The 19,778-nt window shown below is 43.0% G+C and overlaps 1 protein-coding gene across 3 annotated transcripts in view; it reads right to left on the reverse strand.

Moving 5' to 3' along the window:
* Positions 1-19,778, reverse strand: part of GRM3 (glutamate metabotropic receptor 3) — a 315,278-nt gene that overhangs the window by 11,937 nt on the left and 283,563 nt on the right. For all 3 annotated transcript variants that reach the window (XM_068276167.1, XM_068276168.1, XM_068276169.1), the window contains exon 4: positions 6,950-8,013. In XM_068276167.1, the coding sequence (XP_068132268.1) occupies positions 6,950-8,013 (1,064 nt within the window). The remainder of the gene's footprint in view (positions 1-6,949; positions 8,014-19,778) is intronic.

Here is a 19,778-nt window from a genome sequence, read left to right on the forward strand (position 1 = left end):
GTCTTTGCCAGCTGCTTTCACCATTAATATCCTGGGCTAAGTATCCTTCGTGTTTTCACTTCTCACTCATTGCTCATATGCACTTTACCTATCAGGCTGCTCTTGTTGTTACAGTTGGTATATGCAGTTTATTATTGTTTGTATTGCACAGTTATATATTTATGCACGTATTTATTATCACTCAGCACTTTATATTGGTACTGAACCCGGGTTCTACCACTGGTGGGCTCTCATTTGTAGCCCACCAGTTTGGTTTATTTATGCAATATATGTCTCTATATATTTTTTGCTACATATGTATGTATTATCAGCATATGCATTGAATATATGAATTACTGCAGCTGGTTATTTAAGACTATGAGGTCTTTTTAATTGTTTTTACTCATATTTGAATCTCCCATTATGTCAATTAATATTACTGTGTGAAATAAATTGTTACATTTTTGAAATTATTCTGAGTGGTGCTGTATATTATGGGCTTTCTTTTTCTACTCAATTTGCCAGCATTGGAAGGGTTAAACACAGAGATTTTAAGTTCCGAGCAGACGTTCAGATAGTTACATTCTATTTAGTTATATGTATATATTTAGAAATGTTACACACTCTTTGGCTGTCCTCCAACTCCTTCTCAGTGAGAGAGAGGAGTCACAATAAACACTTAGATACATTTGTGTAAAAAAAAAGTATCTAACTCAAGTTCGGATGCGTCTGCAAAAATCTCCAGGGACTTTAAAGCCCTGTGTAACCCTTCCAATGCTGGTCTAGTAAAAAAAAAATGCTGGTTGCATATAATATACTGTAAATAATGTTTTAGAGCAAAGTTGAAATGCAGGGTTATATTCCGCTTTAATGCATTGCATTGAGTTGTGTTGAGTCGCATTGCACCCCATTTTGGCAAGTGGGATGCAACACAACTCAATGAAACTCAATGCAATCCATTAAGTGTAAATAGGGCCTTAAAGGGAAGGTTCAGGGACAGTTGGAAAAAAATAAAAATCCGAATCCACTTACCTGGGGCTTCCTCCAGCCCGTGGCAGGCAGGAGGTGCCCTCGGCGCCGCTCCGCAGGCTCCCGGTGGTCTCCGGTGGCCGACCCGACCTGGCCAGGCTGGCGGCCAGGTCGGGCCTCTTCTGCGCTCCATTGTGCGTTCCACGCCGGCGCGCTGACGTCATCGGACGTCCTCCGGGCTGTACTGCGCAGGCTCAGTAGTTCTGCGGGGGCTGGGGGGATGCCGCTGAGCAGCGGCTATCATGTAGTGAGCCCTGGGCTCGCTACATGATTTAAAAAAAAAAAAAATAAAAAAAAACTGCTGCGCTGCCCCCTGGCGGTATTTTTCATACCGCCAAGGGGGTTAAAGCATATATGGGAAAAGGGTGGCGGGGAAACATGGGTGCGGAAAATAGCCACCAATCATAGAATATCGGTACATCTACCGATATTTTACTATTTTACAGTGGTATTTTTTTCATAGTAAAACATCAGTAAATGTTACCGATACTTTACTACATCTAAACCTAACCCTACTCTCACACAGAACCCTCCCCCCTGACACCTAACCTTTACTGCCCCCCCCCCATGATGAAAAAACCCTTCCTGATGCCTAACCATAATCGCCCCCCTGGCACAAACTCCCTCCCTGATGCCTAACCTTAACTGCCCCCGCCAGCGCAACTCCACTTCATGAACCCTAATCGTAATGCCCGCCCCCCCATTGTTTGTAGCTGCAGTTTCCACAGCGGACAGCCCCAGACCAAGTTTCCTTCTGTCACTAATATTTGTATGGGAGATAATGGAGGCGCACAAACTTCTGCGGCTCTCCGGTGCCCAAATATCATGTTTCCAAGTTAAAACTGCATGATATGTGTGGTACTTTTAAGTACACCTGTCACAAGCAGGTATTTGTACTAATCTGAATCTTTAATTCGAATCTGCTTTTACAGTGCAGAGTTTCTTGCTATGGATGGGTATTTCTTCATTATTTATTTTTGTTTTGAACTGCAAATTCTGTAAAGTATGAATCTAAATAAAACTAAAAGCCTGTCATCAGACTCTGGGTGCGATTCATACATCATTACTGCATTCGGTAATGCAGAAAACAGCTGACTTTACCGAGCACTTAGGAAAATGTCAATTCATAAAGGCTGTTACCGCATAGAAAGATGAAATTACTGAGCAGTGAGGTAAATTACAGACTTGTGCGATAAATACCTGAGCACATGTCAGTAAATGTCAATTCATAAATCCTATAACATGCAATAAAGCCACAAAACAATATTGTCTGCTTTGAGGTGAAAAGAGTGCAGAATCTGTGTGAGGAGACTGTGCTAGGAGCCGTGACTCACAAGCAAAAGCAGTGAGAACTGTGACTGACATGACCAGGGAGACAATAGAAACAGCCCCTGTTCTCCTGCAAGTCTGAATGATGGAATCTGATAGGACCCTCAGGGCCAGGCTACTCAGGCAGGACAAGATTTTAAACCCCCCCAGGCAGCAGCAGAGTGAGAATGGAACAAAACAGGTTTCCCCTGAATACCTTAGGCTGTTTGGCTGTTTAACCTCTTGGGCTCTTGTTTGAAGATGTGTAGGAGCTAGTGGGGAAAATCACCTAAGCATGGCATTGTTAAAGTTTTTTGGAAGTTAATCTAAGCTGTGGCAATTAAATAGAATGTTAAGAAAGACTAATAGACAGATTCAGAGCAGATTCAGAGCAAGCAGAGGCGGTATAAAAAACATGTACATCTAAAGGGATGACAGAATGCCTCTAACTATTGCAATGCTACTGCACAGAACAGCTTGTAACAACACAGAGACACTCCACACTGCTCTGTTGTAACAAACAGGTTTTTATCCATGGGCTTCTATAATTTACCGAACTTCTACCGCACCTGTGAACATTTTTATAAATTAGCACATAAAAGTCTAAATACCAAATGCGGTATTTTCCCTACCAGATTTTTTTTTGTACAGCCTTTTATGAATCGACCCCTGTGTCCTATCTAAGTACATTTAACAGATTACGTTCACAACTCTTCCAATTTTTTTTATTGAGCGGTGAGGGCCGGTTCTAGACTTTTTGCCGCCTGAGGCAAACTTGTGTGGATGCCGCCTCCCCAATAGGTAGTATAATTGCCCCCAGTATAGGTAGCCTAGAGGGGGTAGCAGCCAGGAAAGGGGAGCAGCGGGCACAGCGGTGGGGAGGTCAGACCTCCCTCCCTCAACTGGGGCTCCACTGTGCACGCTCCCCTTCCAGCTATTTTCCCAGCATTACTGTCAGAGAGGAGTGGGGAAGCAATTACTCACCTCCTTCTGGTCCAGGCGTGGGGTTCCACCGCTCGCGTCACTTCCTGCAATGCCGCCGACTGCACTGCGGAAGGACTGTACATTGCAGTAAGGAGTTCAAGGCAAGACTCCCTAACTCTGCAGGGTGGCCTCTTGAGTGTGTCCCAGTGGCTGCAGCTCTTGAGCGCTTTGAGAACTACAGGAGAAAAGCGCTATACAAATGTTTGGATTGGATTGGAATTATGATTGGACAATCACTGACCAATTGTATCACCTCCATGTAAGATGACGTTTTACCTACACAATCTGCTCATAGTTTTCAATATCTGTTGACCCTCATATTACATGGAAATGGTAAAATTGGTCAGTGATTGGCCAATCATAATTTAACCACTTTACCCCCGCCCATACAAATTTCTCCGTCCCTTTTTCCATCCTTTCACCCCCAGGGACGGAGAAATCCGTACTTTCCGAGCTCCCACCGCTGCCCGCGCTCCCACTCGCTCTAGCGCGCACTCCCGCGGGTAAACACGCTGCTCGCCCGGAGATCAATGAACGGGAAAATCCATTTCCGTTCGTTGATCTAAGCCCCGCAATGATCCGCTGCTTTGCGGATAAGCAGCGCGATCATTGTGAAAAAAAAACAACTTACCCAGCCTCCAAGTACTTCCTCCAAGCGTCCGGAAGGACGCTTGGAGGTCGCATTAAACAAAAAGTTACTGTTGCCATCTTGTGGCCAAATAGTAAAACTACACCCTAAAGCATTTTTCACATACAAATTCATTACTTATACACACAAAATTAACTCATTACCTCCCACACTCCCCTTTTTTTTTGTAATTAAAAAACAAAATGAAAAAATTTACAATAAAAAAAATACATAATAGTTACCTTAGGGACTGAACTTTTTAAATTTTTATGTCAGGAGGCTACAACACTGTTACTTTATAAACTATGGACTTGTAATTAGGGATGGACGCAAAACTGAAAAAAATGCACCTTTATTTCCAAATAAAATATTGGCGCCAAACATTGTGATAGGGACATAATTTAAACGGTTTTATAACCGGGACAAATGGGCAAGTACATTTCATGGGTTTTAATTACAGTAGCATGCATTATTTAAAAACTATAATGACCGAAAAGCTGCTCTGGTGCTCAAGGGGTAAAACCCCTCAGTGGTGAAATGGTTAAGGTGTGCACCAGGTTTTATGCCTTTGCTCATGTGATTGTCTTTTCACGAGTATACTTTACCTGGTGAGTTATATTTATGTTGCTTTTTTATACACATCTGGGAAAATTCTAGCCTGAAAACACTTTCAGAAAGTTTAAACATTCAGAAAAGCTTTGCTTTAGGCACCAGGCATACCAGTTCTACAGATCTCTAACGCGGAAATGTAATAGAGGAGACCTGAAATGTATTAGCAGCAGAGAGGGCATGGTAGGAAAAGCAGGGTCAGTTCTAAAATGTAATTTAATATATGTTAGGCACAGAAATCCAAATTTGGATAATCCCTTATGATTAAAACTCAAAGCCTCATGTTTTACGGTTAATTAATCCCATACCTGTACATTTTACTTCAAAGCTAGATTTATAGACTTTGAGGTTGCAGCTAAATCAGTATTTTTGAAACCAGTAGTCTGTTAATGGGAAAAGATCTAATAAGTAGAGCAGTCTGAATCTGCTGTACAGACACGTAAAACTGAATTAAGAGTGCTTTCTTCAATTTAGCGGAGATTATACTAAGGATTCTACAGCTCTGAACATAAACCGTGCCAAAGAAAACATGTTTCTGTTCTGTTGAAAGTGTGTGAGAGTTTTATATTAACTTCTGGGTGCAGTGTATACGGACCTTTGACTTTAGTTCAGCTATAATTTCAACATTAGTTTTTACATTTCTGGTAATTCACAGGTCAACAACAGTTTTTACATCTGTATACAAACTTGTCACACTTACTGCACCTGGTGTCCAGCAATGGTCTCTCTGCTGTCCCACGGACGCTGTTTCGGCGGACTTCCGTGAGTGGCGCGGATGTAGTTGTCTGCCTCCAGCAGCCTGGGCAGTCTCTAAGCAGTGCGCATGCAGGATGAGGGGGGGGGGGCTCGGCAGGATGAGGGTGGGGGGCTTCAGAACTGGTGCAAGGGCCGGGGTATTTAAACCCTGACCTAACAGTGCTCAGTATTGTTACGCAATTGTCTCACTGTGTGTTCACACCATTTCCTTATCCCAGTCAGACTGTCTACCCTCAATCAGGCCTGTCACATCAGTTCTGTCATGTCAATCCTGTCAACCCCTGGGCCACGACCCACTACCTGGCTGCAGGCTGCTCTGAGCTGGGCTGTGCCATCTATCATCACAGTGCAGAGAGAAGTGTTACTGAAGTTTTCAGGAAGCTATAGAGAAGAGCCGTCTGCAGCCATTGTTACTGCTGCCACCTAGTGTCTGTTATTTGTAATGCAGCATGATTTCTGTCTGTATGGACACCAGGTGGCAGCAGTGAGGATGACTGGGATGCTCTGGTCTCTTTCCAGCCTCAGAGTTCAGTCTGCATTGAGGTAAACAGCTGATGTTGGAAGCTAGTGTGGGAAGAAGAATGGAAGGGTAAAAATGTGTGTGGGGAGGAGGGAAGTGTGTGTGGGGAGGAGGAAAGGGTGAAGTGAGTGTGGGGAGGAGGGTAAAGGGGCTGTGGGGAGGAGGAAAGGGTAAAAGTGAGAGGAGGCAGATGAGGGTAGGAAATGACTGTGCCAGTAGATAAGGAAGCCCAGGCAGTACCCCCCTTCACACCAAATGTACCTTGTGCTGGTGGCTTATGCAGCAGCCCCAGTGTAGATGAAGACATCTTTTCTAAAGTGCTGAGGGTGATGAAGATAGTGGTTAGGTAGGGCTGGTGTTGCCAGGACTTCTTTATGTAATGACCGAGTCTGTAGAACAAGCCCAGGTCCCCCCCCCCCCGGCAATAACACCCGCATACACCTGCATCCGCCTGGTCCTTGGGAAAATTGCCTGATGCTGAAACGGTCCTTGGGTCAAAAGAGGTTGGGGACCGCTGCTGTAAGCCATTCCTGTCACACCAGTCCTGTGATTCAGTCCTGTCACACAAGTCTTGTCTGCCAGTCCTGTGAGCCAGTCCTATCACACCAGTCCTGCCGCATTGTGAGCCAGTCCTATCACACCAGTCCTGCTGCAATCCTTCTGTCAGTTGATCCTGTCACATCTGTCGCATCTTGCTAGAGATGTATGCTTTCTGGTTGTGGTGAGCTTAGCTACATCATTTGCACTCATACAGTAATACAACCTTCTGAAATATACAGACATTGTCACATGGGTGACCTGAAAAGCAGTTCATTTTGATGCTTCCTAATTAAGGCCCCCGGCATAAGGGGATGATACGGCAGATGGGAGTCATTTTGTCACTGGGTTCTGAACACTTAGCCAGTTAGAGGCTAATTTCCCAACCAACATTCAACTTTTACATGGCCAGAATTATGGCACTTAACATTGGGGTTGGTTTTAGCAAAAAGTATGTATTATTTACCATTTTTAGTTAAGGCTAGGTGTTGATTGGGATGATTTGTGCTACAAATTTGCATAGGAGGAAATTAGTTATTCAGATCTCTGCCATAATTACCAAAAACACACAAAACAAAGGAATATACTTGTGAACTTACCCTGTAGTCACTTGATGTTACATAGAATATTGGAAGGAATGCAAGCCAGATTATACAAGTTGTGTACATTGTAAATCCAATAAACTTGGCTTCGTTGAAATTTTCTGGGCATTTCCTTGTTTTGAAGGCATATACAGTACATAGTATCACTAGAACCACGTCATATGTTAAAGATATCAGCATACTGGAATCCTTCACATTGCACTTCAGTATGACAGTTTCTCTTTTTTCAGGAAGAGTATACCGCCTGGTTCCAGGATACTCAATCAGTAACCACACAAACACAATTACAATCTGAACTGAGATGAGGCTCAGACATATGATGACCTGAGACTTGGGACTGATGAATTTAGGTCGTTGAGCACCTTCATTCACGCCACTGAAAATCCTGGCTATACGATTTGTCTTTGTTAAGAGTGCGGAGTAGCAAACTACAAAAGAGGTCCCAAGACCCAGTCGACGTAATGAACAAATGACTGGAGATGGTTTGGCTATGAAGAAAAATGTCATACAGTAACACATGAATACTCCAATCAGAAGAATGTAGCAAAGTTCTCTTCCTGAAGCTTTCACTAAAGGAGTATTGTTATTCTTGACAAAGACCCCACCAACCAGGAACGTGCACACAAAGCCAAGACATGCAATTGTCACTGGTCCTATAGCCCATGCATCTTCCCACTTAATGTAGTCTTCTGGTAGGTCATAACAACCTGTTAAATCTTGTGTTGGCCACCGTCCTGGTCCACAGTCAATACAAGTGAACTCATCTGCCAGATATTCATATGTTTCACATGGAATGCAGATCCAGCAGCAGACATCTCCTGGTTGCATACTCTTCATTTCATTTGGTGCACATGGGTCACTGCACTGCGAAGTTGGTACCAGACCCTTTGACCATTGTATCATATCTACATCCAAGGTCAGAGTTTCTGCCCACTGACCTATCTTTAAGTAGGAATATTTGCCACTGTTGTACTGGAAATTAAATACATTGTACAAACCAAGGCCATCTCCGTATGCATCAAACTTCACAACACTGTCTGCACTTGGAGGGATAAAGGGAGCTGTGTAAAAAAATAAGAAAGCATAAGTACCGTACATTTAAGTCAAATCATTATTAATTCATTTTATTCCTATCATAAACATATAAATGTCCACAATGATCTTTCTGAAAAGTTATACCAAATAAGGTTAGCTGACATTTACTTTCAAATGCCAAATGTCCAAATATTGTATAGAAGGTGGTAAAGGCTACAATGAACCAATAAATACAAAAAGGATCATCGGGTAGCTAAAATGTTGTTATTTTCTATTATATGCAGTTACAGTATGTGGAACCAGAAAATCTGTTTAGGAATGCATATCATAATGTTATAAGCATTTACAGTATATGAAGGCCGGTATTAGGATTTATATCAATTTGCAATTGCAATAAAGGAACAAAGGACTAAAAATGTATGATCACATCTGACTGATACTTGTGCTAGTATTAGTATCAAAGTGGCTAGACTAAAATCCAACAACATATCAGTAATTAATCATGTTCCTTCTACCTTGAAATTTTGATTCACAAATTGTTGTTTGAGTACCTATTTTTCCTTCTTCAATACCTGCTTACATAGACTCTGAGTGAAGAAAGTCAGAGAAATGCACCTCAAGATTTAAAGTTCTATGTCTAAGGATGACAATACACTTGTACTTACAGGGACAGAGCAGGGGCGTAACTAGAAATCACTGGGCCCCTGTGAGAAAATGCGGAAAAGCCGCCGCGTGCGCTCAGAACAAGGCGGCTGATTCCGCATCCAACGCGGCGGTTTGCACGCGTAGGCCTACATCTGCCAGTGTGGCTGAACGCGGAGAAACCGCCGCATGCCTTGATAGCAGTGCGGCTGGCTCCGCGTCCAGCGCGGCGGGTGGTACGCAAGACATGTCTGGTGTGGCTGGGACTGATAGTCCACACAGGTTTAGAAGGACACTCGCGCGCGCTGAGAGGCAGAACTTTTATGACAGCCAGAAGGGAGTCAGCTGACCAAGCCGGTCAGCTGACGATTGTACCAGTTCCTATTGGTCCAGCACTTAGGGGAGGCGCTGGAGAGCGCTGGGCTATATATACTGGGTGCTGGTCATTCGCTGGTTGTCTGCCGTTGCGATCACTACGTGGTAGCACTCAGACCTTATTGTCAGAATCTGTGTTATTACTCTGTTATACTTCAGACTAGTTGTTCCAGGGTGTTGATGATCAAGGACCTCACACCCAAGATTAGGAATCTGTGTTATCATTCTGTTATACTTCAGACTAGTTCCAGGGTGTTGATGATCAAGGACCTCACACCCAAGATTAGGAATTTGTGTTATCGTTCTGTTATACTTCAGAATAGTTCCAGGGTGTTGATGATCAAGGACCTCACACCCAAGATTAGGAATCTGTGTTATCATTCTGTTATACTTCAGACTAGTTCCAGGGTGTTGATGATCAAGGACCTCACACCCAAGATTAGGAATCTGTGTTATCATTCTGTTATACTTCAGACTAGTTCCAGGGTGTTGATGATCAAGGAGCTCACACCCAAGACTAGGCATTGTTTATTATCTGTTATGACCTTCTGCTTTCCTGACTAATCTTCTGTTTACTGATTTGGTACTACGCTATATCTGATACTCTGTTGCCAAACCCTGCTTGCCTTAGGATTACCAAATCAGCCTCCTGTCTTTGTACTTTGTATGTCCGTGTGTTGCCGACCTGGCTTGTCTGACCTTGAGAGCTATCTCCCCAGTTAAGAGATAGTTCACAGATCAGTCAGTGACATCCTCCTATTGGTGTCACTCACGCTCTTTTCCTTCCCTCTCCCAGTCTGACTCCTCCCTGCGGGAGAGTCTCAGGCTGCTGAAAGGTACTTACTCTACCAGTATTCCTTACTGCCTTGTACCTGTCCTCCTGGTATTGTTCTCAAAGTATTACTGTTGCACCAAACACTCATATCTCTTAGGTGTCCAGAGGTTAGTAATATATCTGATTATCGGTGATACTGCAGATCATCAATAATCAGGTATATATCTGTATTTTTGGTGATGCTGCAGATCACCAATAATCAGATCCTCTCTGTGTTACACCGATCGTTACAGCCCCCCCCCCTGCGAAAATGTGGATGCCCCCCCCCATAGGTACCAAATAATTGTAATGGGGCAGCGTTTCACTATAAAATAATTGTAATGGGGCAGCGTGTCACTATAAAATAATTGTAATGGGGCAGCGTTTCACCATAAAATAATCGTAATGCACCAGTAATTCATCGTAAAGTGGGCAGCATTTCACCAGTAATTAATCGTGAAGTGGGCAGCATTTCACCGTAAAATAATCGTAAAGTGGGCAGCATTTCACTAGAAATTAATCGTAAAGTGGGCAGCATTTCACCATAAAATAATCGTAAAGTGGGCAGCATTTCACCAGAAATTAATCGTAAAGTGGGCAGGATTTGATCATAAAATAATTGTAAAGTGGGCAGCATTTCACCAGAAATTAATCGTAAAGTGGGCAGCATTTCACCATAAAATAATCGTAAAGTGGGCAGCATTTCACCATAAACTAATCGTAAAGTAGGCAGCATTTCACCATAAAATAATTGTAAAGTGGGCAGCATTTCACCATAAAATAATCGCAAAGTGGGCAGCAGTCATCAGAAAATCGCAATGTGGGCAGCATTCACTAGAACATCGTACAGTGGGCAGCATTCACTAGAACATCGTACAGTGGGCAGCAGTCACCAGAAAATCGCAATGTGGGCAGTGTTCACCAGAAAATCGTACAGTGGGCAGTGTTCACCAGAAAATCGTACAGTGGGCAGCAGGCACCAGAAAATCATACAGTGGGCAGCAGGCACCAGAAAATCGCAATGCGGGCAGCGTTCACCAGAAAATTGTACAGTGGGCAGCAGTCACCAGAAAAATTGCAATGTGGGCAGCAGTCACCAGAAAATTGCAATGTGGGCAGCGTTCACCAGAAAACCGTACAGTGAGCAGCAGGCACCAGAAAATAATATAGTGGGCAGCAGTCACCAGAAAATCGCAATGTGGGCAGCGTTCACCAGAAAATCGTACAGTGGGCAGAAGTCAACAGAAAATCGTACAGTGGGCAGCAGTCAACAGAAAATCGCAATGTGGGCAGCGTTCAACAGAAAATCGTACAGTGGGCAGCAGTCACCAGAAAATCGTAATGTGGGCAGCAGTCACCAGAAAATCGTACAGTGGGCAGCAGTCACCAGAAAAATCACAATGTGGGCAGCAGTCACCGGAAAATCGTACAGTGGGCAGCAGTCACCAGAAAAATCGCAATGTGGGCAGCAGTCACCAGAAAATTGCAATGTGGGCAGCAGGCACCAGAAAATCGCAATGTGGGCAGCAGACACCAGAAAATCGCAATGTGGGCAGCAGGCACCTGAAAATCGCAATGTGGGCAGCACCTGTAAAAAAAAACCAAAAAACAATTCACTCACCTGTCTGGCAGAAGTCTCCTCTCCTGGCCTCAGATCCCCCGACGATCCTCCTGCAGCACATCTCCTGCGCTGACAGGAAGAGTGCAGGGCTACGGCAAGATGGCTCCCGCAGCCCTGTACTGGAGACAAAAATAGTCTCCAGAGCAGGGCTTCGGCAGCCATATTGCCGTAGCCCTGCTCTGCCTCCCGGGAGACTGCGGCTGCGGGGAATGAACTGGACCGGCGTCTATTAGACGATGCGGCCATTTCCACACCTGGCTGGGGGGTCCTAGAATCGGGCGGGTGGCAGTGCTCCCGCCCCCCCGCACATGGCTGGCGGGGGTCGCTTACCCGGTGGTTACGCCGGTGGGACAGAGATAGAGGAGTTTCTTTCCCTTTACTTTTTTGTTTAGCAATGGTTGACATTAAAATACCCAAATTATGCATAAGAAAATCACTTATCCTTCAATCTGGTTCATCAGAAGGTGGCAACTTTAAGTCAGACCCCTAGATGCCAAAACCAGCTAATAATGAAGCATCATTTTACCTCACACTACAGACTCACTAATAAGAACATAACCATTTCCCTACTACATCCAGAATAAACCTTCCAGTCTGGATTATTCTGTATTACATAGAGGTGTGTTTCCAGGCATCTGGTCAGTGAAAAGCTTGACTGCTATAAAACACAGTTTGTTTACAATGGAGTATTATAGTGGTATCCTAAATTAGTTCAATGCGTGTAAAATAAAATATTTTTTAAATAATTACAACTATACCAGCATAAGAGAAGGAAAATAAAATTGACCATAAGTATTACTATTTCCCTGTAATCATTCAATGATCTTAAGCGACACTAGTATTACTAAATCAGAAAGTTAATCAAGGACATTTATGAACTGTCTCCAGGGGCTTCCTCGAAGCAACGTGAATCACATGTTTTAGGGCGGCAAGAGGCAGCACGCCTTCCCAAATGTCCCCCTCCTCACACTTCCTGTTTCCCCCTCCCTAGTTGCTCGGCGTCGCTTCACACATCTGGGATCTCCAATCCCCCCGTCCAGCGTCCTGTATCCATGGCTACATCGGTGCCTCAGGGGACCGGTCACATGAGGCACAGCTGTAGTCAGAGAGGAAGTAAAACTTAACGAGTGGCTCGTGATTCCATCACTAATCTGCTGAGAGTGGGTGAATGATGGGGCGCCAGTGCAGCACGTATCATGCACCTTGGGAATCAGAGCAGGGAGGAGATGCTGTCTTGGAGGAAGCAGAGGGATTTTAAGCGTAGTGCCTGTGCCTGCAATGCACAGCCTAATGTGTTTCTCCACTCCTGCTCTGGCTTTACACACTCACATCAGGGAATTGGGGTAGGGAGGAGGGGGGGGGGGGTAAACTCTAGAACGGCCCTGACTGTCTCTCATCCAGTATTGCCAGTACCTATGTTTCCCATAGATACATGCACTGGCAATACAGTCATTAGGACAGCGAGCAAGGCTTTGTAGTGAAGTGGATGGCGCTTCATCCCACAATAATGCATACTTATTAATTAATAAAGAGCTGATGCTCATTTTGTCAGCCTGGAGTTGCTGAAATGAAGGTGTACAGTGCTGCTCACATGAATCATTTCTAAAATACTTAATTTTCTGCCGCAACACACTAACGTGAAAGTCATATTCCTTTCATACACAAGGCTGTTTAAATGTGGTTCTGTGAAACTAGCATAGGTAATCTGGTCTAGCCTAACATATATACATCCCAGAATGATGTGACATCTTGAAATTAATACTATATTAAAGAGGCACTGTAGTGACATATAGTAGAATGCAGTAAATTATTCAGGATACCCATTTTTATGATACTGTTCCTGGTTTCAGCATCAGTTCCTATATCTATATATTGCTATATTTTGTTATATAGCCCCGCTCTCCCTCGTATGCTTAGCTAAATGTAATTCTACTCAAAGAGCATTCTGGGAGACTAGGCATTATTTTTACTGGCTTTGAAATTCTCAGAAACCAAAATTCCGCAGTGATTCATCTGGCAGGACTAAATATTTTGCCACCTGTAATACATTTCAGAGTGTAAGGCCTAGTGCACACCAGAGCGGTTCGGCTGCGGTTTGCGATCCGCTTGCGGGTGTGGATCCGCTAGGGTAATGTGTTTCAATGGGCTGGTGCACACCAGAGCGGGAGGCGTTTTGCAGAAACGCATACTCCCGGGCTGCTGCAGATTTTGGATTTTGCACACCAAAAACCGCTAGCAGGTCCGCAAAATGCTAACAGATTTTGAAATGCTTTTTCTTCTTTTTCTGTAGCATTCCAGCTAGCATTTTGCGGTTTTGGGAACTGTTTTTGGTGTAGTAGATTTCATGTATTGTTACAGTAAAGCTGTTACTGAACAGCTACTGTAACAAAAAACGCCTGGCAAACCGCTCTGAAGTGCCGTTTTTCAGAGCGGTTTGCGGTTTTCCTATACTTAACATTGAGGCAGAAACGCATCCGCAATCCAAAATCTGCAGCAGCCCGGGAGTATGCGTTTCTGCAAAACGCCTCCCGCTCTGGTGTGCACCAGCCCATTGAAATACATTACCCTAGCGGATCCGCACCCGCAAGTGGATCACAAACCGCAGCCGAACCGCTCTGGTGTGCACTACGCCTACATGAATATTGTTAAAAAATAAGCAATTTTATTCATTATGTTATTTTCACTGCAGTTCCTGTTTAACAAAATCAAATTTCTATTAACACATTGAAATATTAATACTACATTAGTGAGATATTTTTAGAAATCTTCAAACAAACTGACTACAGCTCCATAGCATATACAGTCACTGAAATCTTATTTTTGAGAAGCTGAGTTCTTCAGTTATTCTCGTCTCCCTTGGGGAGCAGTGGTGAGCGTCCTGTGTTTTTTTTCTGAAGTAGCACTGAAATAAGACAAATAGAACTCAGCCAGCAGAGTGCAGAATGTAATTATGCTTGCTGTGACTTGACTGGCAATGCTTCCCTGTGTGAATCTAGTCTATATAGGCTGCACTGAGCACCTTATCCTTATTTGGTGATTTCAGATATAATATATTTATTATTCAAAGGTGTCTTTCCCTTCAAATAAGAAAGGCAAGATTGAAAGCATTGTTATTGTAGTCTGACAGCACGTATGGTATATCACCAAGTCTTATTGTCAGTCTCAGCTTATGCGCTTTATATATTGCAGTAATTATTTTACATTAAATTCACTTTCACAATAATAAAAATGCAGTGTCTCTTTTAATATTAGGAGTAATATTAGATGGCTGTTGTTCCAGGCATGTGTGTGATGCACTTGGCATCTTATAATATTGTGTTTTGTTGTTTTTTAAAATGATAAAAAACCATATAAACGGTTTGCTTATTGACAGTCTTATGGGAGGGCAGTCATTTATGTTGGTGCTGGTTATTTTGGTGCCATAAGAGAGCTGATGCAAATTTGCAGCTCAGCAATGTCATGTTTATTATTGTAGTCCTGGTACTTGGCCATTGTGTATCTGACCACAGGCAATCGACACTGCTTCAATTAGGCTCCTGTGCTGGGCTTTTCTATAACTATGTGCCAGTGCTGATGAATACACTGTAGCTGAACTCATTGCCAGATGTAAGATTTTAGACTATGGTTATCCACTATGTATTTAACACCTATGTTGTATAGTTTATGTCCACCTTTTGGAGTAGTGTTAGACTTTCCTTATTTTATTAAAAAGTATTTACGTGTATTTGTGTAATACCATTATAAAGACTTTCCCCTGCTCCAGTCCCCGGTGACCTTGAGACAGGAAGAGAAGGGAAACCAATCTGGTAAACATCCAAACATAAGTCAAAATCTGTCAGTTGTCCTAAACTTTCCTCACTCCAGTCTTGCTAAAATGTAACTGTTGGCTACTTTACATACAAGGGCATACTTTTGTACTATTTTGGTTACTGAAAGAAAGTAGGAGGGGATTTTAGGTAGGGCTTTTTCTTCACAAAATGTGGCATGTCTAACATTGCAGGAGTGTATTCTGGTTGCATATAGCAAACTTCAAGGCTTTGGGTTTTTCTGATGTCTTGCCACATGAGCAAACATGCTCACATAACTGTTAGCCACCAGTGGTAGGTATCACACCATAGTGATTCATTCTTATCCGTGTGTCTTGCGTCTGCTCAGTAGCACAGAGATGCTTGTTCATGAAAGCTGTGCATCATTGGCTCTGTGCTACCAAAAAGATGGAGGTCATCCTTGCACCTTTGCAGGGTGGCAGGGCTAGTTCAAAGAGAGGAGCATGGCGAATAAATTCAATTCTGACCCTGAAATTTCCACTAGGAAAGTCCACTGAGAAAAATAGAGAGAGTTCAAATGTTCATCTCTTGTGCTACAACAGTCTACTGTGTGTAAATAAAAAAACGGGCACCCTAAAATTTGGGCGTCCAGAAAAGGTGATAGTAGAATATCAGATAAGATAAAAATCAGCAGCATGGAGAGCTCTGTACTGTGCTCAGCACACATCAGTACCACAGTGACTAATAAAGCTACATGAGAAAAATAAACTAAAACTATTAACCCTTTCAGACACTTTTCATTTTTTTTTAATAAAAACAAGAGCTTGAGAACAAAAATTTAGAACTGTGTGCCTAATTTATTGAAGCAGAGGGGGAACTTTTACTGTAGATCCACTTTTAATGAACTTTTCTAAATTTTGCAAATCTATTCAAACTTACAGCTGAGGTCCTGCTAATGTTGTTATCATTAAAGCATGCATAAAGTTAGTGCCCAAGAAAAAAAAAAAGATCCACTTACCTGGGGCTTCCTCCAGCCCGTGGCAGCCGTCCTGTGCCCTCGCCGCAGCTCCGGAGGCTCCCGGTCTTCTCTGCGGCAGAACCCGACCTCGCCAGGTGGGGTTCAGGGTCGGCATCTTCTGCGATCCACCGCGCGGGTCACGTGGTCTGGCCAACGTCATCAGGACGGTATTGCGCAGGTGCAGAACTACTGACATCGGCCGGACCACGTGACCCGTGCTGTGGAGCGCAGAAGACGCCGACCCGGAACCCCACCTGGCGAGGTCGTGTTCTGCAGCAGAGAAGACCGGGAACCTCCAGAGCTGTGGCGGGGGCATCAGACGGCTGCCACGGGCTGGAGAAAGCCCCAGGTAAGTGGATCTTTTTTTTTTCCTTGGATGTTTCCTTTAAAGTGAGAGGGATATGGAAGCTGACATATGTATTTCCTTTTAAACAATGCAAATTACCTGGCTGTCCTGCTGATCATCTGCCTCTAATGCTTTTATCCAAGAAATATGCAATTCACTTTTTCACCTAAGTTTTCTCCTAGGTCAATAATTTTTAATGTTCTGTTTAACCACTTGAGGACCGTGGGCTTTACCCCCCTTAAAGAGAATCTGTAACGACAAAACGTCCCCTGGGGGGTACTCACCTCGGATGGGGGAAGCCTCAGGATCCTAATGAGGCTTCCCACGCCGTCTGCCGTCCCTTGGGGGTCTCGCTGTAGCCCTCTGTACAGCGGTGACGTAATATTTACCTTCCTGGCTCCTGCGCAGGCGCTCTGACGGCTGTTGGCTCCGAAAGAGGCGGAAATACCCGATCGCCGTCGGGTCCGCTCTACTGCGCAGGCGCAAGTCTCCGGCGCCTGCGCAGTAGAGCGGACCCGACTGAGATCGGGTATTTCCGCCTCCTTCGGAGCGAAAGCAGCCACAGCGCCCCTGCTGGAGCCTGCAAAGGTAAATATTGAATTGAACAGTCGGGCCTGTCGCCGGCTGTTCGGAGGGCTGCAGCGAGACCTCCGTGGGACAGAGGACGGCGTGGGAAGCCTCATTAGGATCCTGAGGCTTCCCTCACCCGAGGTGAGTACCCCCCAGGGGACGTTTTTGATGTTACAGAGTCTCTTTAAGGACCAGGCACTTTTTTTCCATTCAGACCACTGCAGCTTTCACGGTTTATTGCTCGCTCATACAACCTACCACCTAAATGAATTTTGGCTCCTCCTCTTGTCACTAATAAAGCTTTCTTTTGGTGCTGTTTGATTGCTGCTGCGATTTTTACTTTTTATTATATTCATCAAAAAAGACATGAATTTTGGCAAAAAAATGATTTTTTTAACTTTCTGTGCTGACATTTTTTAAATAAAGTAAAATTTCTGTATACATGCAGCGTGAAAAATGTGGACAAACATGTTTTTGATTAAAAAAAAAAACCCATTCAGCCTATATTTATTGGTTTGGGTAAAAGTTATAGCGTTTACAAACTATGGTGCAAAAAGTGAATTTTCCCATTTTCCAGCATCTCTGCCTTTTCTGACCACCTGGCATGTTTCATGAGGGGCCATATTCTGTATACAGGGAAAAAGAAATGATGATGATATCCTCTCAGGTGTGCCACAACACCTACATAGACTTTATACTAATAAAAAGGATATATGTAGCAAAAGACTGAAGAAACTTGAAGAGTTTATATGCAAAAATACAAAAGATTTTTATTAAAGACAACACTTGTGCAAAAATATGTATAAAAAGTATCCATCAGGGAACATTTTCCATAGCAGAGAATGGCAAAAATGCATCAGTTGTTAACATCAAGATTAGTGCAGTTGTGCAAATTGAGGCGACAACGTCGACTTGTTTCGGGATAGACCCTTCATCAGGCCTCCAAAAATAGAGACAAATCTAAAAACAATAAATATAAAGACATTAACACCATATGGTAATGAAATACAACTGAAGTGTGAAACATACTGGTTGGTGAACAGAAATAGGAAGTGAATATGAGTGAAAACAGTAAGGAAGAGCACCGACATAGTGAAAGGTCAATGGAGCCATACTGTTATAGTAATAGGACCCAAAGAGAAAAATGCCAGGAACCCTGGAAAGTGATAGCAAAAACCACCAATTAAATAGTAAACTTCAAAGAAATCAAACAGGTACCTGTATAGTTAACACATGTTCTTAATAAACATCTGGACAACATCAAGCCAGGATTAACCACCTATAGAATTATAAATATAAATATACTCTATCACTAAACTGATACACAAAGTCCAGCAACCGGATCACAAAAAGCGACCAAACAATGACCATGGAGATTACTACAAACGTTAATACCTTAACAATGGAACAGGAAACATACAAAATTACTATACCAAAAGAAGAAATAACTATGCCATAAAAAGGGGCAACATTGTGTTGGCTATAAAACTAAATACAAATCATGGGCTAGAAACAATTCCACAAGTATATCCATATTTACAATACAGCAGTTATCTAAGCAACAACAAGTTACTACTTACTCATCCAAAAAATACATTAAATAAACCAACCGAACCTGTCCAGATCATAAAAATGTCATCTATGTAACGGAGCCAACATAAACCGTGCTGGCTGAACATCGAGTTTATATATACCCAAGATTTTTCAAATTGTTCTACAAAAACATTAGCATAAATGGGGGCTAGTCGGATACAATGGGGTTCTATACATAGTTTTCTATTTTTGATATGCATGCGTATTTTTGTAAGCAACCATGCGTATTAGTTGGTAGCCTATGCGTATGGGTATGTGTCCCATGCGTATTTTTGTATTGGTATGCGTCCCATACGTATTCCTATAGTATCTGTTCCATGCGTATTTTTGTATGCATCCCATACGTATTTCCATAATATGTGTTACATGCGTATTTTTGAATTGGTCATGCGTACTTTTGTACGCATTGTTGCGCATTACATCATTTCCGCCCAGCATGCTTTGTGGCCGGATTTCCGGTATTGTGACCCCCTTTGATCTGTCTTTTCCTTATTTGGTCATGTTTGGTTGTGATTGGCTCTTGGGGTTTTGGGTCTAGCCCTTTTGGGTGGAGTTATGGGTATTTAAACCCATGTGCAGTTCATCTCAGTTGCCATTCCTCTCCAGCTCCTGCCTTGTGCGGTTCCTGTGTTTGAAAATTGGATGAATAAGTAGTAACTTGTTGTTGCTTAGATAACTGCTGTATTGTAAATATGGATATACTTGTGGAATTGTTTCTAGCCCATGATTTGTATTTAGTTTTATAGCCAACACAATGTTGCCCCTTTTTATGGCATAGTTATTTCTTGTTTTGGCATAGTAATTTTGTATGTTTCCTGTTCCATTGTTAAGGTATTAACGTTTGTAGTAATCTCCATGGTCATTGTTTGGTCGCTTTATGTGATCCGGTTGCTGGACTTTGTGTATCAGTTTAGTGATAGAGTATATTTATATTTATAATTCTATAGGTGGTTAATCCTGGCTTGATGTTGTCCAGATGTTTATTAAGAACATGTGTTAACTACACAGGTACCTGTTTGATTTCTTTGGAGTTTACTATTTAATT

This window comes from Hyperolius riggenbachi, chromosome 3 (assembly GCF_040937935.1).
Source record: "Hyperolius riggenbachi isolate aHypRig1 chromosome 3, aHypRig1.pri, whole genome shotgun sequence".
NCBI lineage: Eukaryota > Metazoa > Chordata > Amphibia > Anura > Hyperoliidae > Hyperolius > Hyperolius riggenbachi.